At 43.3% G+C, this 27,090-nt stretch overlaps 1 protein-coding gene across 1 annotated transcript in view; it reads right to left on the reverse strand.

Annotated features, from left to right (window-relative positions):
• The window catches only part of RAI14 (retinoic acid induced 14), a 138,227-nt gene that overhangs the window by 93,316 nt on the left and 17,821 nt on the right, over window positions 1-27,090 (reverse strand). The window contains 1 exon segment of the mRNA XM_021700474.1: window positions 21,809-21,889. Within this exon segment, the coding sequence (XP_021556149.1) occupies window positions 21,809-21,844 (36 nt within the window). The 5' untranslated portion in view covers window positions 21,845-21,889.

A 27,090-nucleotide genomic window follows, 5' to 3' on the forward strand; every position in this document is an offset into this window, starting at 1 on the left:
TCCTTCCTTTAGTGAGTCTGTCCTTCCCCTTCCTAATCCTTCCTTGGGTAGGAGTTTTCTTCTTGGAACCTCTTCGCCACTGCCTTTGTTCTCTGATTTCATTCCCTATTATCATTTTCCTCATCCTGACCTACCCCCACCATCACTTACACTACAGGCTCTCAGAAGAAAGACGCTGGGTCTTGCTCACCTTGGCATCTTCCAGAGTACTCACTGAAAGTGCTCAAAAATGCTTCTTTGATTTATCTGAAAATCCACTTTGCAGAGATTATGCTTTCCTCTGAAACTTTAAAGCATGTATCTTATATCATTTATGCAGCACTAAGATTGTGCCCTGAATATTAATTCTTCCACACGCAAATGTCCCGCATCCCCGGTGAAAAGTACAAGTTCTCTGAAGGCAAAGACCACGTCTCCCTTTTCATGTATGGATCCAGGACCTTGCATCAAAGGTACTAAATATGTATTCTTACAATATTTGTGTGATCTCCCCCAATAAAGCTGCATTTCTCCAAGGTTGTCCTGTTCCTCACGGTACGCACCCCAGGGTTTTATAGTAAAAAATATTTCCATACCACCCCCCCACACACACACAGCCTCTCCCCCACATACAATCTTCTCTTCTTAGATATTTACAATGTGCATTAACACCTCAAAGAGACTGAGCAGTCCTATACTAAAGAAACCTAAACAGGACATTTTCAAAACTTACTTCACACAAGGAAACTTCTCTTGCTTATATATCTGTTAACATCCAGCAGTGCCACTTGGAGAAATCAAACTAAACAGTTTGAAGCAACATCCTATATATAACTAAGTGCCCAGTAAATAACATATGTAAGACATTTTATAGTTTATATTTTATAGCATACTTTCAACACATCATTACAACTGAACTCCCTCAATACACAGACTCATAAGTAGGAAAATATAAAGAAGGGAAAATCTGTCTTGCTTTCCTCCAATCCCCTCTACTTCTCACTCAACATTCCTTTGTTCATGCATGAAATCAACTGAAAACTCCTTTTCTTTAGTTACTGTGAGACACTAAGGATACAAGGTGACTCAATGTATTCTTCCCTTCAAGGGACTTGTTCCAGCCTCTTGGAACTGAGACGGTCCTTAAGTATAAACTCCAAATCGTACTCTTGGGGTAAGGAAGGTAGGTTTTAGGGTCAAGAAATCTACCGTGAAGACACAGAGGTCACTTGATTAATGAGACTTTAGCTTAAAGGAAACTCAAAGTTCCAAACTTAGAGCTATATCAATAAGTATTAGGTTTGACTGCATATGAAAGAAAACCCAAAATAATAGTGGCTTAAACAAGATAGAAGTATAAACTGAGTATAAATATACAGAGTCTGAGAGGAGCCCAGAGCTGACATGACAGCCCCAAGGACACCCGAGATTGGGGTTCCCTCTATCAACCTAATGGAAGGCTTCCATCTTTAAGATCACCTCAGGGTCCAAAATGGCAGCTGGAATGCTAACCATCAAGTACTCATCCCAAGAAGGAAAAAAAAAAAAAAAGATTATGGAATAGCTTTCAGTGGAGTGGTAAGATCCCTTTATGGAGCCTTTTCCAATCCTCCATGTCACTTCTCATTGACCAGGACCTGGTCACACAGCCAAAACCAGTTCAGAGAAGGCTGCGAAATACGGTCTTTTAGCGGAGTATGCTGCATCCCCAATTGTTTTTAATGGAGTCCTATTACTAAGAAAGAACAGGAGAAAGGAAATTGGGTAGTCTACTAGCAATCTCCACCATAAGGAAAAAGGTGTTAGAATCCTACTACCTTCAAATACCGGTCAGAAGTCCTTTAGCCCTGTGTTTCTCAAGCCCATTCATTAATAAGAATCACCCGCAAGGGATGGGTGGTGAAGGGGTGGGAGAAGAGATCCTCATTGAAATATAGATTCCCAGGCTCCACCCAGACCTACTGAACCAGAATCTCTAGGGAGAGGACCTGGGGATCCCTGTTTTTAGCAAGCACCCTAAGTGATCCTTATCATGAAGCAAGTATGGGAAACAATGAAATCTAATCTCCAACCAACTTGGCCGTCTCAGCAAATTCCTGAGCCTTGGGGCCTCGGAGGCAGCCAGCCCACCCTTGAGCAGCAAGAGATAATGGCAGTTCTTTCCCATACTGCGGCAAGTTCTATCAGAGGGTGTCCTCCATGGGAAGAGACCAAGGGTGCCTCACCAAAAAGGAATCAAGCAATTGATTCCTTTTCCAAAAGGAAAAAAGCAATTATGAATCAAGCAACCAAGGGCTTTAACCAGCCAGATCTGTCACATGAACAAACTGGATCATATAAAATCAGTCCATTTCCTTACAGAAAGCTTTTGGCATGACTGTTTTCTAATTTTTCAATCTATCAACTAGGACACGAGTTTGACAAATGTCAAATGTTAAATGTCTCTCAGGCTCCTTAGCACCCACAGTGCATTAGGGAGCACCCAGTAGGGTCACCTGAAGTTGACCGAAGGCCTTTAGCCTATGGGTAGAAGGGTTTCTCTCTGGGGATTCAAGTTTAAAGCTAGATGGAAAAGGTGCAGTGCCCTTGGTAACATTTAGAAGTCAACCGTTCTGTACTGTGTCCCCTGTCCCTTGTGACATCTTTCCTCCAAACAAAGATACTGAGGACATGTTAGTTACTTGTAATTCCAACCATCCTAGCAGTTCTGAAACCAAGGGGGACCTGAGAACAAATGTGATGGATGAACTCTAAGACTGTAGGGGATTTGATTTCATTTGCTCTCTCACCCAGGCTAATACTGAGAAAATCTGGTGGGGGGCAGGGGTTAATTATATCAGAAACCACTTATATCTGGCATGACCTTTCCATGGAAGAAAAAGATTCCAAACTTATGGTTGGAGGTTTCTTTATGAGTGAAGAATTAAACCCTCAGAATGTAATGAATAAAAGAATGATAGATATTAAAGATTCTTTTTCACCTACTGGTGTTATGTTTTGAATTATGTTCTCCAAAAAAAGATAGGAAGTCCTAACCTCCAAGACCTCAGAAAGTGACCTTACATGTAAATAGGATCTTTGCAGAGGAAGTTAAAATGAGGTCAATAGGGTAGGCATTATTCCAATGACTGGTGTCCTTAAAGGGGAAACCTGGACAGAGACAGACATGGGTGGAGGGAAGACAGCCATATGAAGACAGAGGACTGGAGTGAGGTGTCTACAGAACAGACTGCTGAAAATCGCTGCTTACTACCAGACGCTAGGAGGACGCGAGGAAGACGGGCTTCAGAGGGAACGTGGCCCTGCCCACATCTTGATTTCAGACTTCTAGCCTCCAGATCTGTGAGACAAGAAATCTCTATTGCATGGAAGTCACCCAGCTTATGGCACTTTGTTATTTCAGCCCTAGTAAATGAATACAGTTGGTTAGTGGGGACGCATTTCCTCACCAAGGTCAAATTCGACATCCTTGGTTGGGGAGCGGATTATTCTGATGCCTCTCAGATCAGGAAGATCTACAACACTGCTTCCTTACTACAGGACTGCTTGGCATCCTGGATTAGTGGTTCTAAACACTTTCTGCTCAGGACAATCGTCAAAGGAGTCTTAAAAATACCCAGGTCAGGCTCCTCTCCAGAAATTTGGATTTAATTGGTTTGGGGCTGGGTGGGATGAAGAGTAGTAACAGGTTTTTGTTTCTGGTTTCGTTTTTGTAACTCCCCAGGTAATTTTAACATGCAGAGGGAGTTAAGAACAACTGCCCAAGATTATACGGGTAAAGGTTTTTGGGTTTTTTTTTTTTTTATAAACAATAGAGGGGAGAGCTAACCCTCTAACTCAGAAATACTAGGAAAACCCAACCTCTGTGAAATTGACATTAAGTAGCCATTGACTTTGCAAGTTGACTGTAGAAATTAAATTTCTATATGAATAATTGTTCCATCACTACCTGATGGGCAATGTTTTAACTAAATGACTCCACACAGGCTTTCAGGCATCTAAGTTTATCCGTGGCATCCCTCCATAGTTTTAATAGAATGTAAAATTTTATTGTTTAAAAAAAAAAGCTACTGATATTTTCACTATTGCAACTTGGCAAAACATCCAAATATCGACATCTAAAGATACCCACCACCAATAAAGTAGGTACTAAGTAAATTTCAGAAAAGTTCTTCTGTTTTGGTAAAAAGGGCAAGGTAATTACTTGATAGTGGTTCAACAGCTGACATGATTATACGGTCAGAACTCTGTAGATTTCTTAAAAACACTGGAATTTCTTAGCTGTGTTATTACTTTAAATATGGTTCTAAAGAATATATTCAATTATATGTAGGTAAAACTCAGAAGGCAGCCTAGCTTTTTTATACCTCCTAATTTCTTGACAAGCTAACTTTTCCTTCCTCTACTTCAGAAACCAAACAAATTCACAAATACAGTAGACAAAAAAGACATCAAGAGCCTTTTTCTTCCTTCCTTCCTCTTCCTCTCTTCCTGCCTCTATCTCAATCTCTCTCCTCTTGACATTTGTTCAAAGCTTTGATTTTCCCCTTGGACAGAAGGTCAGAGACAGAGATTTCCTGTCTACAGCTCCGCTTTGTGCTTAAGGAAACGTGAAAAAAAAAGACCTGCATATTTCAAAGACGGTCATTAGAACCACTATATACAGTAGGACCATGTTCTTTCCTCCCTGTTTGTCCTTCATGAGTAGAGATTACAAGAAATGTCACGGGGTAGGGGCGCCTGGGTGGCTCAGATGGTTAAGCGTCTGTCTTCGGCTCAGGTCATGATCTCAGGGTCCTGGGATCGAGTCCCGCATCGGGCTCCCTGCTCCTTGGGAGCCTGCTTCTCCCTCTGCTTCTCTCTCTCTCTGTCTCTCATGAATAAATAAATAAAATCTTTAAAAAAAAAAAGAAATGTCACGGGCAAGAGGAAGAGGAGGATACATTTTGACTAGGTACCAAGGGAGCCTTGAACACACTCCAATTAAGAAGTAGATTCTTTCTTTTTTTCCAGATGCCTGTGGGACTTCGCACAACTCCAGTAAAAATAAATGTACTGCTTTCGGACTCCATTACAGACGCAATTACCAGTGGACACAGAGATGGATGGGAGCAGAGGGAGTTACAAAGAGACCTGAGCAGGAAATACAGAACTTTAAAGCTTAATGAGACTTTGGAGAGCATCTTATTTTACCCACATGGAAACCAAGGGAGGGGCACGGACTCGCAGGAGCCTCACACCTGTATGGGCAGAGCTGAGATCAGTAAACGTAGCCCGCTGTTCTGGCTGCAAAGCCACCTGCCAAGTCTTTTTTTTTTTTTTTTTTAAAGATTTTACTTATTTATTTGACAGAGACACAGCAAGAGAGGGAACACAAGCAGGGGGAGTGGGAGAGGGAGAAACAGGCTTCCCGCGGAGCAGGGAGCCCGATGTGAGGCTCGATCCCAGGACCCTGGGATCATGACCTGAGCCGAAGGCAGACGCTTAACCACTGAGCCACCCAGGCGCCCCGCCACCTGCTAAGTCTTGAGGCCATCTAGGAGAAACAGTAAGACGCGGAGCCAGCCTCTTTGCCTCTCTGGCCTCATGTTTTACATATTTATCGCGTCTTAATATGCTGTAACTGATGGGGGGTGGTGAAAGCTGGAGGTCTTAAGATTGAGTTACGGCCTCTTGTTAAAAAGAGGAAAAGTTTTTTCTGGAGTGGAAAGAGGATACTTTTCATGCGATGCGATCCACAGCACAAAGTTCAAGGTCAAAGAGCCACGTGTGGCACATCCAGAAGGGCACGAGGATTAACCTCTGTGCCCATAAGATGGCACAGGTAACCTGGCCTTTCAAGCGGAGAAAAATGCTCTCGCCGTAACAGGAGCCAGGAGGAGAGCACGACACAGATCAGGGGCAAAGAGCTTCACAGGACTTTGTGGTACAGCATTGGGGACAACAGGCCCAACACCAACGCAACCATGTTCTGAAATGAAAAATTCCTTCCACAAATCCAGGACTCAATGCCTCAAGTATCATCTTTCAAATGTCAACACAGTGTCTAAATATCAGCCTCAAATCCATTACTGAGCCAGAGATATTTTGCGTAAGGGCCCGCCAAATATGGGAAAAGTCCTATAAAGGCAGAAAAAAATCCTTAAGTGACATTCTATTTATGTTTACGTTATCAGAAATCTCATTGTGTCCAGTTTAATGAGTAACTTTTAATACGGGAAGATATACACATTCCATGGGTCATATAAAACCAAGGCTGCTGAAGTGGGCGCTTCAACATTTCAAGGAAAAGTATGAATTATGTGAAGGTCAAGTCCCTTTTAAAAAGTATATTAGGAAACATAATAAAAATAAGGAAGTGGTTATAAATCTGAGTTCCAAGAATGGTAACTCCCTTGTATGGACAGAGAAAAACAGTGGGACAGGACAATTACATTCCTATGCTACGAGAACACTTGAACAGAAAGAAAAACACACAAAGGCCAAAATCACATTAAAAAAATGCGTTTCATTGAGAAGCTCCATATTGAAATGAGTGTGGTTCAACCAGCAGCTACAGTTCAAATGTCCCTTGAGTTCAGATGGCAAATGACAGGATATCACTTATTTAAATACAGAGATTGTTTGCACACATCGAAAGAAAAAAGGAAAGTGGCCATAAACTGGTCCCACAAGGCAGAACCTAAGTGGACTGGTCAGCTCCCGAGCATGAAGACAAGGAGCTGGCAGTGCTGAGGGAAAGAGAGCTCAGGTGACCAGTGTCCATTCACGTCCATTCCTACAGATGTGAGGGCTGCTTTTTCAATTTTTTGTTCTCCTGTCAGGGTCGAATACTGCACTATCCAAGAGAAATAAAATGGAAGCCACATTTTATATTTTTTTGATAGCCACATTTTTAAAAATTAAAACAGATGAAATCAATTACATTTGATAGAACCCAATAAAACCAAAGTGTTATCCTTTCAGCATGAAATCAACATGAAAGCTATTAATGAGATAGTTTACATTCTTTTTTCATGCCATGTCATCAAAATCTTGCACGTTTCCAGGAAGTACATCTCAATTCCGATGCTACATTTTTATCAGAAATACTTGATGGCATTTACAGTTCATGAGATTTATCCTAAAAAAACAAAAAACCACAACCAAATTCACATACTCAAGTTGTTCCAAACATAATTAAGTTTCCCAATATCAAAAAACACAAATGTTCCAATATCTGAATAGAGTATTCTAAAATTTAAATTTATTTAAATAAATAAAAATTTGCTTTGTTAGTCAGGCAAGCTACATTTCAATTGCTTAATGTATGTGTAGGCAGCCACAGGCGTGGACAACACTCATGTGTCCCACCCTCACAGGAGTCATCTCTGTTTCCAACTTCCCACGGAATAGAGGTCAGGCAATAAAACAAACTCAGAGTCAGTCCATAGGAAGATAGAAATAATTTCCTCATTATTCATACCTTTATGAACTCCAGCTTATGGAATACAGAAAAGGAACAAATATTATCTCTTAAAAAACCAGATTTGAGGGGTGCCTGGGTGGCTCAGTTGTTAAGTGTCTGCCTTCGGCTCAGGTCATGACCCCGGTGTCCTGGGATCGAGCCCTGCATCGGGCTCCCTGCTCAGCGGGAAGCCTGCTTCTCTCTCTCCCTCTCCCACTCCCCCTGCTTGTGTTCCCTCTCTCGCTGTGTCTCTGTCAAAAAAATAAAATCTTTAAAAAAAAAAAAGACGAAAACAAAAACAGATTTGATAGATGAGATCTATAACCAGGGATAGAAATTATCTGGGAAAGAGAAGTGAGTATCTTGTACATTTTTGTCTTATTTATTCTTCACAATACCCTACGAGGGAGGTATTTTTCTAAAATTCCCATTTTTACTAAATAGGAAACAGGCTCAGGGAAGTTAGAGATAGTTAAATGAGGCACACAGAATTTGAGCTTAACTAATGAATCAAACTAACTCTTACGAGATACTGGATTTTGTTCACAAAACCCAGCCCAGCAAGTCAAGTAATTCTGGATCCTACCTCCCTAGGAGAGGTCAGAAGACAGACAAAGCACACTGATGGGTGTGTGATCTGCACACCTCTCCATTTTTATTGAAAGTGCCATGATCTATAAACCCTTCACTTGAAGTGCTGATACAACGTTCTCTCTCGTTAAGACAAGACGAAGAACCTGAGGGTGGATCCTAGTGATCAACAGTTCCAGAAGCTGTGCAGGTGACTGTCCTAAAGGTGAGGTTGACAACAACAGAGCCAGAGTAGACCTAATCTTCGGTTTGCACCCGAATTTTTGTAAGATTTCCAGTTTTTATAGATGTAAATTAGTAGATTTCTGCAACTTTTTAATAGTTTTGTAATATGTACTCCAAAAATACACTCAGCCAGTGGCTTTCTTATTTCCTCAGTATTCCTCTAAGTAGAAGTGTTGATATGTACCATATGCATTTGTTTCTCATTTGTTGTAATTATAATGTCATATAATTTTGTAACTTGAATCTCTCTCCACTTAATTTATCATATGCACTTTCCCAGTTGCTACATAATTTAAGCTTAACACTTTTAAGGACTCTAGAACATTCTTCTCCATGGATGTAAAATAATGTATTTGCCTACTCCTGCAAAATATGGGTTACTCTCCATTTTTTCCTTAATATAAATAATACTACAAAAACACCCTACGTTTCAGATGATTTCCTTCACATAGTTTCCCTTGAGCAGGCCAAAACTGCCACGAAGGCTAACCCAATAGTATTGTTTACAAAACACAGGTTTGTGGTAAAGTGAAATGTGTAAGCAGGGCTCACAATGGGCTGGAAAGTATCAGAATCTCAAAGATAAGGAACAGTTACTACATTCTACCTGGGGCCTAAACAGGAGACCTATGTCTGTCTTGAGGGCTTACTTGAACCTTCTGAAGAATTCTTTCAAAACTAGGAGTAAGCTGTCCAGAATCTTTTTGACAAACTTTAGCAAAATGACTCATAAATTGAGTCACTGACCCATAAAAGTTGAATAAGAATCCCAGCATCCTTTAAATGAGGTTGAAATGCTGTCCCATCTTAGCCAGGGCCCAAGCACTATTCTGTTTCCAGTAACAAGCAGCCCTGTTCTTAATAATACTCAGGCTCTCTTGTAACCAGAGACACAGATGCCAGTCAGGAAACTGGGTTTAAATTTGGGTAACTTCTGCCTAGGGAACACAGGCTAGTTAATTAGTCTACACCAAAGTTCACGACTGGTCTCCTTAGCACTTGAGCTAAGGAGCTTATGATACAAAATCATTTCACAGTTTGGGTACAAAACAAAACCACAAATGCATTGTACATAACGAGCCAGGCGCTCCAATAATACTCGCTAATGTCACATAATACAATCAAAAGTAGCCAGAAAGGACATTCGGACCATACTAAAGGGAACCCATCTGGAAAACCCTCCTGCCTTTTGCTTTCGGGTCCATGCCATGGGGAGAGCAGTAAATACTGAGCAAAGAGGGGCCAGAGGAATGAGGGGTGACGATGAACTCTGGGTATTTTCATGTTGCTCTTACTTATTCAGCACAGTGCCTGGTTGTCCAGAACTGGGCAAGATGCTGCAGACTAAAGCAGGGACCATGATCTCATCCTACCATGACCCAGACTGCCACCTGCCACTAAAAGCCACACGTTCCCTGTGGGGGAAAGGGAGAGATGGCTTTACACTGGAAAAGGCAGGAATCTACAGCACCAGACTCCGCCAACGGTGGGACTTAACTCGCTGAACACTCACACCAGAGCTCACAAAACCACCCACCTGCCCCCTATGGCCATAGCACAGCCCCGGACCAACCACGGAGCCACCACTGGGGGCCACCACTGGGGACAACGGTGCCCCAGACCTCCACAACCACAACTACCCTAGTCTAAGTCGTGCCCTTTGTTTTTTTCCCACCAGAAAACAATACAGACATTCCTTAAGTCTCAGGGTCCAATTTGCATGAGGTCCTCCCCCTCCGATAGCCCTGGGGTTCCTCCCCAAAACAGGTCTAACCACTTTGCTTTCCATGTTAACCCACCCAGCTCTTTATCTCTGGCACCAAAGGCTTCCACACTTATCCTGTGCATCTGGCTCGCTGGCTTCCCTGGAACAGGTTTTGGTCAGAGTTTACCCATGATTATCACCTGTCAGTTGCCACTGGAAAATTGCAGAGGAGACTCTGAAATCCAATCACAGGCTTTACCTGGCTGGCTGGGATCATGGTTTGGTTTTTGTTTTGTTTTGTAAATCTCTGCCGGCAAACCCCAAGCCCAGCAGCCGCCACACACCCCGGGGGCAGAGCGTGGCTTCTGCAGCCAGAGTCCCCAGGCACAAGTCCTGGCTCCTACTTTCCCTCTGGGATTTAGACAAGTGTCAGAAATGGAATTACGGGTTGAATCCCATCATTTGCGCTGGTCTTAACCCTCAGCCAGTACACCTCACAACTGTTTAGAAACAGGGTTGTGGCAGATGTAATTAGTTAAGGTGAAGTCATTCTGGAGGAAGGTGGGCTCCTAACCCAATACAACTGCGGTCCTTCTAAAAAGGGGACATTTGGACAGAGAGACCCACACAGGGAGCACTCCATGGGAAGATGAAGGCAGAGGAGCACCAAAGCCCGCCAGCAAGCCACCAGACGCATGGACAGGGGCATGGAATGGATTCTCCCTCAAGCCTCATACCTCCTCACACCTCCATTTCAGCTGTCCATCCCCCAGACCTGTGAAAACAGTGCATCTTTATTGCTTAAGACACTCCACTGGTACTACTTTGGTGGGGCTGTGCTTGCAAACTAACACAGCAAGTTACTGGGTCAGTTTTCTCATCTGTACAATGGGGATAAGAATGGCCGGAGGAATAAATTACAATTTGCTAAATTGCTTAGATAATGCCTGACTCAGAAGTGCATTTTAATGTTAAGTAAATAGTCTCCTCTTTTTTTTTTTAACCAAGTAGTTTTTGTTTGTTTTTTTTTAAGTTTCCTACCATCTCTTCCCACCAAATTGCATAGTGAAATGCAAGTACAATAATAGGCCCACACCAGATTTCTCAGGAGATGAGGGTCACTTACACTTGGCTGGCATGCCCAGAACAGGGTGTGGCCCATGGTGTAGTGACAGGAATCCAGATTTCCTCCCTGCTCTTCATCTACACCCACACAAAGCACCACATCCCTCCCCACCCCTGCAGGAGCCCCCACCGAAGCCTCGCCCTAGTCCTGGCCCTTTTCTCTGGTCAGTCTCTCAAAACCCCCATTGTCCTTCCGCCCAAAATGCGATCTTCATTAAGCCTCATTCTTCAGTTTCACCCACCCACCCCCAGCTTTCAATGCTGTGCAGTCTATCCCTCCTGTCATCTGACTTTATTTCCTGTTCTTTGCCCACGTTCATCTCCCTCTCCAGTTAGCACCCCCCTCCCCACCAGTACCAGTTTCCTCTGGTAATCCTAACCTAGGCAAGCAAGAAGCCCAACCCCAAATTCACCTCCTCTGTGAAACTCCTACGGTATTTATCACCTGCACTCCTGATGTCGTTGTGAAGGACACAAGCCCTGTACAGCTGTATGTTTCATGCACATGAGTCCCAGGGTTGTGTGGAGAGTCAACTTTTGAAACCATTCATCACATACTACTGAAGACCTTACTGATACCAGGCACTGGGGTAACTGATAACATTAGCAACCATTTAGTGAGAATTTACCATGTGCCAGATTTTATCCTAATCCTCATGCTGATGCTAAGCGAGGAGTTGGCATCACTCTGGTTTACAGATAAGAAAACCAAAGATCATAGAGATTATAGAACTTGCCCAACATCACATAGGCAGGAAGAAACAAAACTGGGACAAAATAGAAAACAGGACTGAGAAATAGTACAATGGTCGGCTATAACCAGACCCAAATAATGTGGATTAAGGCATTGTCCATTTGGAAGGAGGTCAATAGTTATCACATAGATATACAGCACTGTGTATATGTGTTCACACACACACACACACACACACACACACACAAACTGACATCCTTCCAAATAGACAATGCCTTAATCCACATTATTTGGGATCTGGTCCTACAGATACATAAGATATAACTATAAATCTACACAGACCCGTATCTCTGAAGGCAGAGCCATTCAATACTTTAATGACTTAAAGAGGCATGCCTACCAAGTTTGTAAATGACTCAGTGTGATTATAAGAATCAGAGTTTAAAATGATGCAAAAACTAGCAAAACGGATTTATCAAACAAAATAAAATTTAATGGGATAAGTATAGTGCCCTGAATTTGAGTTCAAATATCCAACAGAACAAGCCCATGAAGAGAAAGATAGGGCTTTGCAAGCAAAAGTAGTAGGAAAGAATAAAAAAATAAACCAGATAGGAATCAAGAGGGGAAGGCAGCTGCAGGAAAAAAACATCATCTTAGGTTATATCAAGAAAGCTATATGCCTGGGAAATAGAAATGGCACTATTTTAAGTTCTTTGGGAACAAACCTCAAGTTCTGCTCAGAACTCTAAGCCCCACAGTTTGAGACTCAAAGTGGCATATACGGGAAGAGGAAATTGATCGATATAAGAATCTTCAGCTTTCCGTTTCATAAACTGCATGCTGACTGAATGTATGCACTCAGTGTAACCTAAAACAGAGCTTATGACGGGTAATTGTAGGCTGACATCATTCCCAAACTGTCCTATGAAGGTGTGGATCAGGTCTTGACAGTTCCTATCTGTATAAGCAATCCCAAAATGCAGGCTGCAAAATAGTATACTTAACCAGGCCCCCGTTAATCCCGTATCTTATCAAGGCAGATCACTGGACATATTATTTGACTCAAAAGAAAAAGTCTGATTGATAACCTAACGTCACCAGCTGGTAACGCTCAGGGAAGTTTTCATTTCTAACACGGAAAAGGCATTTAATTTCACTGAAACCACATGTTGCAATAGTCTTGCACCGACAGGACAATGGGGAATTGGCAAGTAGCAAGCACTATTCCCTTCTGGGGTAAAAAGAATCAAAATGAAGAACATTTGGCACACCTTTCTCATCCAACTCCCAAACGAGGTTCACCGTGGAAACTGCCTGTGGCCGAGTAGATTTGTTTTCTAGGGCTGCCACAAGAGTACCCCAGACTGGATGGCTGAGACAGCAGCAATGTATTGTCTTGTGTTCTGGAGGCCAGACATCAAGGTGTCAGCAGGACTGGTTCCTTCTGAGGGCTGTTCATGCTCTCTCCTCACTTGAGGTGGTTTGCTGCCAATCTCCAGCATTCCTTGTCTTTTAGATGCATCATCCGCCTCCCTGCCTCCATATTCACATGGTGTGCTCTCGGTGTCCTTCCCCGTTTTCCCTCTATACATGTCTGTCTCTGTGTCCAAATTTCTGCTTTTTATAAGGACGCCAGTCATACTGGATTACAGCCTACCCTAATGACCTCATTTTTTAAAAAATAATTTGATTACCTCTGTAAAGATCCTATTTCCAAAAAGGTCACATTCTGAAGTACTGGAGGGTAGGACTTTGATATATCTTTTTTTTTTTTTTTGGTTGGGGGGAGGCAACTCAACCATATCACTGAGTTCATCTTCTCCAGTGTCCCTTCCACTCACCTCTCTGGACTTAGCTGGTTTTGTGGTTGCCGGCTAGAGGAAAGGTTCCCTGTCTCCCTTGCAGCTAGGCAGGGACATGTGACTAAGCTCCAGTCGGCTCCATGTGAGGGCAAGGATTTGTGCCCCCTTCAGGGTCACAGCCTTTAAAAAGGAAAATGCTTGCGCTCTACTCTCACGCTGTTCAAGTCTTAAGGAGCCAGAAAAATACGCAACATGAACAGCACACCGTAGACCAGCGCTGTCCAGAAGAATTATTAATGCAAGACTTTTCAAGTTTCTGGGAGCCATATTTAAAAAATAAAAAGGAAGTGAAATGAATGTTAATATGTTTAGTTAATCCAATATGTCCAGAATATTAGCACTTTGGTTGTAGAATTAAGAAAAAAATTAAGGATATATTTTACATTCTTCTTCTGGTGCTAAGCCTTTGAAGTCTGGTGTGTATTTTATAGTCACAGCATATCTCAGTTTGGACTAGCCACCTCTCAAATGGTCACGAGCCACACACTGACTACTGCAACGTACAGTGTCGCTCTGGAGAGTAGGAAAAGGACATCATAGAAAGATCTGGGTCCCTGGATGAATCTATGGAGCACAGTTATCCTGCTGACCCTGCAATCCTTGAAACTTTAAGAAAACAACTTCTATCCCATTTGATTTCAGGGCATTTTGTTAAAACAGCTTATCCCATATCCTCGTAAATGTCCACTGGACCTCACAGAAGGACCCTGCAGCTTCAGTTATGAAACAACCCTTCAAAGAATGGAGAGCTCCACGAATTCACACTGACTCCTATGAAAAACCCACCAGAAGAGTAGCCCCAGTTTGAAAAGCTGCCATAGCAACACTGTCGGCATTGGAAAATATATCTCAGAATAAATCCATCCAAGGAGAACATGTAGTTCCTCAGATTTTTTCTTGTTCTTGTCCCACATTATAAATCCCTTCGCTCCCCAGCCTATGGGACAGCCCAGGGGAAAAAGCAGGAGGTGGAGACCATCAGATCATTTGGCCTCCCAAGAAAATAAAAATCAATTCCTTTCGGACATTACTTCCCAAAAAGTTAAAACATTTTTCATTAACACAATAAAAACCACCCTAAGAATTGGGCAATCAAGTGGATCACAATATGCGGACTTTCCTTGTTTAAAAGGAGGCAGGGACTCAAACAAAAGGAGAGTCAAGGGTAGTGGCCTCATCTTTACAGATATGTTGGGCCTGTAGCTAATGCAGACACCGAGTGCCGTATAAGTCGGCACTTATAATCTGGACACTGAGACACGCATACAGAGCGAGCGCCATGTGAAGAGGAGGGTGGAGGTCAGGTGATGCATCTATAAGCCAGTCATTGCCAGAAAACCACGAGAAGCCAGGAGAGGCTTGGAACAGATTTGCCTTCACAGCCCTCCCAGGAACCAGCCTTACTGACACCCTGAGCTCAAACTTGTAGCCTCCAGAACTGGGAGGCGATAACCACCTGTACACAGCAAAGATCTTTGGGTGGAAACTCAACTGAAAAGCACCACAGGATGAATCCAGAAGCAATTCCTAGTTCACTTCCAAGGAGAGGTTCCATACGAGAATTTGTCACACAAACATCGAGGTCAGCAAGAGTTCCAAATGATCAGGTAATTAATTCAGAATACAGTGATAAGAAGTAATAACCTACATGATTCCCTGCTTATGTAGACTCTCAGATTTCCCCAAGTTTAGGAGCCAGGTTCTGAGTTTCATAATCGTCTCCAGCTGCATCTGGGATGGATCAGGTTTAACCAAGATTTCCTGGAGTTAATAGTCTGGAGGAGCTAGAAGGAAGCTGTCAGCCAGGTAGCCAGCAATGAGGCTCTATTTAGAAATCGACCTGTTTTGTTTTGAGATATAGACATTTTTATCAGCTCCAGTAGAAGAGCAGAAGTAGCATCTGTTCTCTCTTGCTTTAAAAGTCAAGGCCGAAGTGTATTTGCCTCCCAGGAAACAAGCAACCCAAGATTTTCCCAGATCCTCCCCTGCCGCGGGAATGCTGCTAATGTTGGTGAGCTCGGCCACTGTAGACAGCGTTCGTAGGATGCAAAGTCACTGCCTGGGTCTTTGTGCTTAGCGCAACAGAGCAGAATTTATCTCATGCAGGTTCAAGCTTTGGAATTTAGGAAGGAGAATGCCCCAGGTCAGCAAGTGTGTGCAGCGGTCGACAGCCCTAGCATGGGCGGCAAGAAAAACCGGGGTTCAGAGCTCTTTGCCATTCATCTAATGTGTGACTTCGGGCAAGCTACTTAACTTCCCTTCGCCTTAATTTCTTCCTCTGTAAAATGTTATAACAACAATGGTCTTTACTGGAAAAAGTTTGGTAAGCATTACCCGATAAAGAGCAGGTGAAGGGCTTGGCACAGTGACTGGCATGTAGCAAGCATTCAATAAAGGAGAGCTCTTCTCATTTCTGCTGTAGGAGGTCAGCGATCCATACATGTTTACTCTTGCAATTCATATTCTGTGTTAGGCAGATTTAAAAAAATGGGATAGTCTGGCCTCCCTCTATTAGACACTGAAAATAGTCCACAAGAAACTGTGGCACTGAAGTCATGAGCATGCATGCTGGGAGAGGCGGGGTGGGGCAGCAAAACTTCGGAGAAACTTCTCTTAGATGGAAAAGCAAGGAGGTATGCTCTGGGTTGAATTGTGTTCCATTGCCCCCCACTTCCCTAACTCCCCACCAGAACTGATAAGCTGAAATCTGAGGCACCTCAGAATAGGGCCCGATCTGGAGATGGGGTCTTTACAGAGGTAGGGAATCAAGTTAAACTGAGGTCATTTGGATGGGCCCTAATCCAACAGAACCACGTCCTTATAAAAAGGGGAAATCTGGACACTGAGACACGCATACAGAGCGAGCGCCATGTGAAGAGGAGGGTGGAGGTCAGGTGATGCATCTATAAGCCAGTCATTGCCAGAAAACCACGAGAAGCCAGGAGAGGCTTGGAACAGATTTGCCTTCACAGCCCTCCCAGGAACCAGCCCCACTGACACCCTGAGCTCAAACTTGTAGCCTCCAGAACTGGGAGGCGATAAGTTTCAGTTGTTCAAGCCACTGGGTGTGTGTTTATGGCAATCCTAGGCACAAGGTGAAATGGGGCAGCAGGTGGATTCCCCACTCAGGACTGATAAGACCTGGAAAATATGTAGTAGGACACAAACTTGACCAAATTTCTCTTCCAGAAGTTTACCAGAGTCTCATACCTCCACCCAAAAAGGTCATCTCCGATGTATTTTGACATTATGTCTACTAAAAAAAGAGGCTTAGCTTTACAACAGATTTGGCCAAGGTTCTTCTGTCAACAGAGAGACTTGGATCTTAAATATTCCCATTTTGTGTGTGTGTGGTGGGGGAGGGAGACTCAGGCATCCGTAACACCTTATAAATGACCAAAAACTCCTTGGCGGGGGCGGGGGGGGGGAACCTTGGCAGAAATGTGGATTATCGACCTTCATAGGAACAGTTCTCTCAATGGGCAACAAATTCAAACTCCTGTCTGAGCAGGATGTGTCTGGTTCCTCAAGATTCACGGTATGTGTGCATTTCTTTGGCTGAAAGCTGCAATCCTTAGTAGCTGCTACCTAAAAAAAAATATTACCAATTTAATATCTCATGGAGCCAGCCATTTTGAACTGGCTGTCTTTTTTTTTTTTTTTTTTTTTTAATGGAATGTCTGCTGCTTCCCTATTACAGTGAAAAACATAATTGGGAACAAATCTTTCATAAAATTAAACACACACCCACAATATAAACTTTGAAGGCCTCAATCATGTTGGAGAGGCATTTCTCAAGATTTGTTACAAAGATCTTTCAACCCCATTTCCCATCCCTCAGCCTCCACCCATTTCACTCAAGGCACTAAAAATTGGCATTTACAAAGAAATTCCAGAAGCCTGAGCATTTTATTAACAAAGGGAAATCCCAACCTTCTTGGCCTCATTTCTCATGATGACAGCTTGTTTTTCCATGTGGAACCACGTATTGGTTGCTGCAAAATTTAAAGAGGTAAAGAAGCCACTTTCAAACTCTAGTCATAAAAGATATAAATAATGAGGATTTAAAACTGTGCTCATTTTATAAGCATAAAAGTCAAGCATATCCATTTTTAAAAACGAGAGTGAAAATTTATAGTGTTTTTATTAAAAGACTCAGCCATGCCATGGGCTCTCTCCTGGGCTCTTGAAGTATGACTGTTTTGCATGTCAAGGGCAAGTTTTTGAAATGGAGCTTCCCCACTGTTCTCTGTGGCTGGCTCCCCAGCATTACCCTCCCCTGCGCTCCCAACCAGTGTTCCAAATCCTCCAGGCCCAGGAAGAAGCTCCACCTATGTAAAGCTCCCCCAATTTCCCCCATTTCCATTGACTCAACCCCTCTGAAAACTGATAGCTTTAATCATCCAGACCCTACAATTTAACAACTGGTTGTATCATCATTATGGAAGGCCCCCTTTACTCTCTGTATTATATATGGTTTGTATTTTGCCTTGGTTATTTCCTGCATGTAATTTTTCTCCTCCCATCTTGGTTTGTGAGCTTTTTCAAGACAAGAATCATACCTCACATTTCTTCTCTATGCTCTCTAGTATCTAACCCAACTTTAAGGATGCCCAAAATAAAGTGATACATGTCAAATGAAAAACATCATTCACTGAAGAGCAAGTGTTTAGCTCCATAATTCTCTCTGGCCTCTGTGGGTTATTATAGGCTCCCAAGTATGCATGGGGATTAAAGCAACTGGACAATGACAGTATCTAACCGCAGCCCAGAGAATTGGGCTGCATCCCCCTGTTATACTCACATAAACCTGCTCTTGACTTGGTAGCCATCTGAGTCAAGTGGTCCAGGAAGGACACTTGGATTAAATCTCTATCCGCATGATGATCCTGGAGTAGCATAGTGACCTGAAGGCTGTCCCCGTGGGCCTCCTTTGGGTCACTCTTGTCCTTTCTCACTCCTGGGTTTTGCTCTCAATGGCCTCAAACTGATCTGGCTGCAGACCTCCCAGGAACAGGCCGGCTGAAATGCGATCATACCAGTGGGTCACCTGCCTTCTCTTTATGAAAGCATGAACATGATCTGCTGTCTCCCTTCTTTCCTACCTCCCAGAAATACAAAGAATCCTTTCTTCCCTCTGCTCCCTTCAGCCTCACACAAAGACAAGCAGGAAAATTTGATGGCTGATGGTTTAGGATCGTTATTTGAGAGAGACCACTCACTGCAGGTAAAGAAGATGCCAGTTCAGCTCATTTAACTAAATATAAACCTTTTAAAACTTGTTTTTCACATAATAAGTGATATGTATCTAAACTTACATTACCAAAAAATTCAAACCAAAAGACACACATTGAAAAGCAAGCCTACCTCCTCCACCCACCCCAGCTTCCCTCAGAGGCAGCAACCGTTACCAGATTATTTTGCCTTCCAGACCACAGACACTTTTCAAACCCTATTTTTTATCAGGGGTTTTGGATTAAGAGAAAGGAATCAATATTTACCAAGCATCTCCTGAATGCCAGGCCCTAAGCTGTGTGTTTTATTTTTATAAGATTTTATTTATTTGACAGAGAGAGAGAGCGAGAGAGGGAACACAAGCAGGGGGAATGGGAAAGGGAGAAGCAGGCTTCCTGCCTAGCAGGGAGCCCAATGATCTGGGGCTCGATCCCAGAACCCTGGGATAATGACCCGAGCCAAAGGCAGACGCTTAACGACTGAGCCACCCAGGCGCCCAGTAAGCTGTGTTTTACATACATCAGCACGTTTAACCTCCATGACAACTTTGTAAGGTTCATATGATTTTCTTCACTTCTCAGGTGAGGAAACGGAGGGTCAGGAAGGTCAGAGACTTGTCCAAGGTCACCAACCTAGATCCAAAGTCACTCTTCCAAGCTCCTGCCTGGATTCAATGGTTTCCAGAGTCAAATCTCCAACCAAATTTTCTTTTAGGAGACCTGTGCTCTGGAATTGGGCTGTCACGGCAGAAAAACGGATGGTACAAAGTAGAGCTCTGAGAACCCAGACAAGTTACCATACCTCCCTAGGTCTCCGTTTCTCCATCTGTAAAATGGGTCTAATGGTAATACCTACCACGTAAGTTTTCTGGTAACATTCAATGAATTTCACATGATGAGCTTTACATAGTACCTGATGTAGAGTAAATCCTTCCTCATGGTTAGTTATTATCACATGGCTGACGAACAAACTGAAACAGACCCAAAATTTGATATTTTGATCAAATATCAAAAGACATTTGATACTGTCTGGCCCTGTGATAACAATATCCTTTGCTCCAGGCACCCAAGCTGCTCCTCTAACATTTCTACTCTTAGCACCAACTTCCGAAAGCACAGTCTTCCCGCTGCCAAATCCCAGCAGCTTTTAATAGTGTTATTGGGTTTTTTTAAATCATGGAAATAGTTCCATTTTTATTTAAAAACCTAGATTCCAGCCACACCCTCCCTCCTGCTGCCAGTTTTTAATTTTTTAAACCAAAAGTTTATGTGTCTATCATTTCCCCCCTGCCCCTGTTCATATATCCCGGAACTCTAGACTGATTAAATTTTGCTAAAATAATCTCAGCTTGAATAAATGGAAGCTACCCAAATTCCCTTTGAATGGAAAAGACATTTGTTAACCTGGTCACGTGGCGTACAAACCCATATCCGCTCTCCATCCACTTGACTTTTCGTTCTTCACTGAAAGGCACAGGCGATCTGCCGGCTTGGGTCTCATAGGGCCAGCAGATGGGGAGGCTGCAGGGGGTTTCTCAGGGGAGCAGCTGGGACAAGGGGCTAAGGAAGTCAGATGACCAGGGCTCTCAGTGGCCAAAGGCAAACTGGATGGGCTGGCCAAGTCACTTCACATTTTCTGAGTTCCACTTAACTTACCTCAAGAATGAGAAGGTGAAAACCCAGCTTTTTCCTAATATCCCTTTCTAGCTCTAACCTCTAAGCGAGACAAAAATTTGCAACCACCCCACAAGCATCTCGACTAGTCTGGGCCTTATCAGGGCAGTACGTTACATGTCATGATGCAGCCTCAAAAGATAAGCTTCAGCCAAAAGGAGGTGTGCGCCATACGGCAAAGACGCAGCCTGCACTTATTTTTTTTTTTTTTTAAGATTTTATTTATTTGAGAGAGAGAGAATGAGAGACAGAGAGCATGAGAGGGAGGAAGGTCAGAGGGAGAAGCAGACTCCCTGCTGAGCAGGGAGCCCAATGCGGGACTCGATCCCGGGACTCCAGGATCATGACCTGAGCCGAAGGCAGTCGCTTAACCAACTGAGCCACCCAGGCGCCCAGCCACCACTTATTTTAAAAACGAGGTGTGTCAACCTGTCATTTAATTCATGACAAAACAATAAAATCCAGGTTCACCTTTAATTACCTCATGTTAGAGAGCCAAGCAAGCTCTGGATGAAGGCTGACATATCTGGGCTTCCATCGGATACCCTGCCATGAATTTCTCCTATTCAACAATTCTGCCCAAAACATCTGGAGTGCAGCTAGTACACGACTAGAGTCCCAGCAGGGTTTAGGAGGTGACCCTGTTTTAAGATACCACGTGGATAATCCTGCTATGCTATTTTTCTCCAGTTTCTCGCTGGTAGACTTTGTTTCATAATTCCGACATCATAACTGGTTCCTCCAATCCAAAATCTTGTATGATGGATAACAAATGAGTAAGAACCCCAGGAATTCAGGGGGAGTCAAGGTGCAGGCAGCAAGAGATACTGTTTTACCACAAAAGCCTTAACAGAGAGTTAAAAAACAAAAAGTTTCCTAAAGCCAAAGATGACCCAAGCTAATACGTAATTCCTTAACTACTCTCATGAGACTAGCTTCCTCCAAAAATGACATTCTGAATCAGATTCAGGGGACTTAAGAAATGCTTAGGTTTTTACCGATTCTTTTAAGATGTTTGATTTGACGCTTTCTTTCTCTACAAGGCACAGACCCAGGACTAAAGAAGTCATTTTCAAAAGCTATTCACACGAACAGCAAAGAACCTAGAGCATGCCATTCACAAAAGCCACCCAGAGCTGAGGCTCAGAGTGCTTCTGGTTCCTGTAGTTGATTAACCCAGTGCCTTATCACGGTGGGAGGGGAGAGCTGTCCTGCTGCCCCAGGAGAGGGAGAGTGGAGCGGACAGACGGTGAGTCACGGCGTACTTACGTCACTCTTCCTGAACTTGGCTTTCAAGCTCTTCATGTTTAGTCCATTCAGCTTTCCAAAGCTCTAGAGATTTTTCAACACCTAAGCAGAGAATGGAAAACAAAAAATTAAATATTTAGGTTTCCAAATAAACGCTACAGATATTTCCTCCTGATGAGATTACAACTCTTTGGCCATGGGCCATTGGGGTTGAGTTAGGAAGGTGTTCGGAATTAGAAGCTAAGAAGTGGTAAAGAACATGTTATTTCCACTCATGATATAGTCCCTAGAACCGTCTGACACTCTCATGTTAACCAAAACTTTACATTTTATCCCAACTTCCCAAATGTTAAAAGTAGAACAAGTTTCATGGTGCAAAAGAGAGTATCTGTATGGGGCATGGATTCCTATACATGCTATTCATGTTATAATTATACCATCTGCCTCCTTTTGAAGGGCCACAAAAGTAAAGAATGATAAGGAAAACAGTTCATATTCCAGATGCCATTCATTCCCTATTTATTTTTCTCAGCATGGTTCCTTTTTTTTTTTCCTCCTAAATGCATGCACAGGGCAGTTAGTAAAAAATGCCAGGAACAACAAAAACCTCCCTCTTCAAATACCTCATCCGCAGGAAGCCATTCTAAACAATGAAAAAAGGTCCCTTCCCCCACCTCCAAGGTCCTCATGGGACCCAGCAATTCCGAGCTGAAGCTGGCAAAGTCTTAAGAAATCACCTCCCTGAGGAGGTCTCTGGTCCCCTGGAGAGTGAGTGTAATTTAAAAAAAAAATACATATGTACTTTTTTTCAGGGAAGATAGTTCCTAGTTCTCACCATTCTGCAAGGGGTTGTCACCCTTCAAAGTTTAAGACTGTTGATCCAGGCTAAGTCCCTCATGTTCCAGAGGTGCAGTGGAACCTCACTCAAAGAGGTTAGAAAACCTGCCCTCAGTTGACTGCTTTTCCCATTGCCTTACAGGTTCAAAACTAAAACCAAAAAGCAGAATCCTGTGCTAAAATATGATACACACTCTAACTTTTCCACCCTTAAAAACTGGAAAATCACAGAGTGTGGAACCTTTGCATTTGGGTCAAAAGGGCAAGAAAGTCTAGGTGCAAGTTCCCAGCACACAATAAGCACTCAATAAATGTCACTTCGATCCTCACCTGATAAAGTGAGAACAGATGAACTTTAACAGTACGATCCATTTGAACACTAAGGAATAGCACTCCAATGTTTACCATAGCTGGCCAGTAGTTTTCAAAAGCCTTTCAAGGTCATCCCCTGTTCCTCCACCACCTTATTCTGGACTAAACGATAAAGGGGGAAAAATATAAGCAACTAAATGGCTATCCTCATCCCTCCTCATGTCCTCATCCCTGGCTCCAGAAGTAATCCAGCGACTTTCTGGCTTCTATTCTAACGTTTACTTTCATTTTTGCTGTTGTCATTAAACAGGGCTTGGGATAAACGGCGCAAAAACACAGCACTTCGATGACATTAATCTAGAGGCCACACCATTACTGCAGCCTCACTGGGGTCCTTTTCAATCTTCCCAGCCTGGGCAGGAGTGACCGTGTTACCTTGGAAACCACACATGCTATAACTAGACCTTGTTAATTGTCAAGTATTTAACCACAGGCTGGGCTGGTACCTGAACAGTGAAGTGCAAACTCCTGGACAGCTTCTCATCATTGGCTGCTAGTTATAAATCTGAATCAGAAGGACCTGGGGACAGTTTGCTAAATGCAAAATCCTAGCCCATATCCGTTGTTTCCACAGGAAAGAGGAGCGTCTCCGTGGCTGGATCTTTCGCACACTGAGGCTTGAGAATCTTGAAGTGAGGTAGATGAGGCGGGGAATCCAACTGTCAAAGTCGTGCTGGACTATTCAAGAGCCCTTTTTCATGTCAAAGCAAACCACCTTTTGATGAATCCAAGTAGAAATAATGATAATCAGATAATCCCAAACTGCCACTGGTTCCCGGTTCTCCATGAAAATGACAGCCAGCCTTTGAATTCAATTCCTTCCACCTTCGGGTGAAGTGCCAACAACCAAGGAAAGCAGCCCAATCCATGTAACAGGAAAGGGAGAAAAGAGAAGCCAAGGCTTTCATAGTCCACCAACCGTGTAGCCCACGAAGAGGGAACCACCCACAGCATCCCTTCCGTTGTAGAACACAACGGCTTAGGCAATGGTGGGTAAGAAGTTTATTCGCGATCATGGGGGGTTTTGTGGGTGTTGTGCTTCTTCTTGTGTGCTTGTCTTTGGTTTTGTCTTTTTTTTTTTTTTAATTATGGCGGTGAGAACATGCAACCTCTTATTTGAAGAAGATTAAGTAGATAAAGCACTTAATTCCAAAAATTCCCAGGGGCAGATATTAGCTGTGAAATGAAGGTCTTCCTGGAGTCATGGGTCTGGGTGTGTGATAGCTGGGTGGTCCATGGGTACAACTCCCAGATGACAGAGACAGGGGTCAAGGGTAAAGAGGTTCTGGAAACCTACAGAGTAGTAATTTTAGAAACAAGAACTACAGCTGGGAGGTAATTAAAATTAGTAGTAGGTCACTGTTTTCCTGATATTCACAGAAGGATCTAACACCTGGAAGTCATGCCGAATGGGGAGCAAGCTGCCCCTGACATGATGCTGGGTTCTGTGTGCTCCAGCATCTTCTCTTCCCCAAGATGACCCACAGGTAAATCAGGGACTTGCCTTCTTTGGGTCTGCTGGAATCTCACAGCTCCAATTCCCAAATCTAAACTTCCAAAGCCCAGATTGGGCTACAGCCTATCTTGAGGACAAGTGACATCTATCAGTAAATCTAGGCTACACGGACAGCAGTCCTTGGACAAGCCACTTAAGACGACTTAGTTCAAAAGAGCTGCAGTGAAGGTGAATTAGCTGTGCACCAGCCTAAACTGGATCATACAGAAAGAGGGGGAAGGGTTACACATATATGGGAAAAGTTGTAAGGACTCCCATTTCAAGAGTAAAGCACATCTACCCACTGAGCAGGAATATTAGTTTACTAATATGTGCCTGCCGGATCCAGAAGTCGTCACTGGGGGCGCCTAGGTGGCTCAGTTACGCATCCAACTCTTGATTTCAGGTCAGCTCATGATCTCAGGGTCGTGAGATCAAGCCCCATATTGGGCTCCATGCTCAGCAGGGAGTCTGCTTGAAGATTCTCTCCCTCTGCCCCTCCCCCTGCTCGTGTGCTCTCTCTCTCTAAAATAAATAAAATCTTAAAAAAAAAAAAAAAGACATAAGTCACTGAAACACGGCTTCCATTGCTGGTCACCAGTCATCATGTGACATCAAGTCAAACAGTGAGGACACAACAGTGCAGAGATGCATGTCCTTGTTGCCATCTCACTGAAAGGCCATGTCCAAAAAACAAGCTTATTAATCCATTTCCCTTTAAAAATAATGTAACTCTCAATCAAAGCTAAGAAGGAGCTAACCTCTATCTGCTATAATTCTAGCCTGAATCAAAAAACCTTGATATTAGCCTGTATAGCTTTATTATGAATGTTAGACTTCTCTGCGTATTAAAAATAACTTATAACAAATACGGGGTTTCCTTTGGGGAGAGGAAATCTAAATCTATCATCACGATGGCCCCACAACCTGAACATATCAAAACTATTCAAACGTACACTTCAAGTGGGTAAACTGAAAGGAATGAGTTCCATTTCAACAAAGCGCTATATTTCAACACACACACACATATGCATATATACATGATCTCCACTACCTTCTCTAATCCTTCCAGTTAGGAAAATTCCAGGTTAGAAATCTCTGGACCAAACTGAAAAAAAACTTCAAAGGAACAAAGGTTAGCAAGCAATGCCCTTAACACTAAAATGTGGTTGCTCCTAGATTTTCTTTAGCTATTTCCCTACCACAACCCACCCAATTGAAGTGGTTAGAAAAAAGTTCCTCTATCTTCAAGTTACGCGTACTCCCATCCACTCCCACCCCCACGTGGAACCCAAGGATGACTTCATGAGGCGATGTTGCCAATTCTGTCAGCCTAGGAGAGTCCTCTTGGAGCAGACAGGTATTCTGATTCCGTAATCAGAAGTGGGGCTCGGAAATCTGTAATTTAAAAAAAAAAAAAAAACAAAAAACTCCTCGGGTGATTTGGATGCTCAACTCGATTGGGGAAAAACTGTTCTAGACTCAGTGATATTAGACCTATAATTGACACTTTCACCAGAGACACTGTACAAGTAGGTAGGATAGATCATTATCTTCAAGCATCAGACGAGCTTGCATCTTTCACAACACTGGGGTATGCAGCAGTGGGGGGTGGGGGGAGGGGGGAAGGGAGCCCTCCACACTGGAAATTCTAGGAGAGCAACTAGCTGGCTCCCCGTGGCCACTAGGAGCAATATTAACTGACTAAGGCAAACGGCAGTTGTGCACACATGTCCATCTTCCTGCATCACAAGAACACATTCGCCTCTAGGACACCAGACCACAGGATGCAAGAGCAGTGGTTTACGATCAGTCCCTCCGAATCACCGCAGCAATGAGAGGAGAATAAAAAACAGTGTCCTCTGCCTAATGACTCCTCCCGTCATGGAATGTGGAACGCTTCTACACCAGTAGAGCAACACTAAGCCTCCAAGACAGGCTTCAGGGTTTGGCTTGGTTTGGCTTCTTGAGAAAAATCAGGCTTAAAATCCAAAGCACTGAACAAGACCTTGAACAAATGTAAGGAACTAAAATTAAAATGCTGCTCTCCTCGCCGGCGCCTACCTGTTCTCCCTCAAGTATTCGTTTCCTCAGACAATAATCTCTCTGCAACAAAGACGGAATTTTAACCAAAAGCTGTATAAACACTCAACTGTCTCCATCTGGCAAAACAAATACATTCTGTAACAGCTCTCTCCAGGTCAACTTTCCCAAGGAGTTGCCCCTGACAACACAGCACCTCATGCCACCCAAACTGCTCCCCGGGTCAGAAGCTGAAGTCCCTGCCTGTGCCTATGACTATGTCATGGCTTCTGGAATAAAGAACATCAGATGGGAACCAGACGCCAATAAGTACCGTTTCCCCCTCACCTGATTTCATCCACAGCAGATACGTGCTTATCTCAGTAAAAGAGAATTTTAGACACACATTTAGGTTAGGAGAACTCTCAGCAGACACTGAGGAGGATTCATAACTGACCAAGGGTATGACATCTAATAATTAGGTGTCAAACACTGCAGGAATTCAAAGAGTGGAAGTGTTTGAGGGCTGGGAAAAAAATCAGAGAAGTCTTCAAACAGGGAAGTCTTCATAACATGG

This window comes from Neomonachus schauinslandi, chromosome 7 (genome assembly GCF_002201575.2).
Source record: "Neomonachus schauinslandi chromosome 7, ASM220157v2, whole genome shotgun sequence".
Lineage (NCBI taxonomy): Eukaryota > Metazoa > Chordata > Mammalia > Carnivora > Phocidae > Neomonachus > Neomonachus schauinslandi.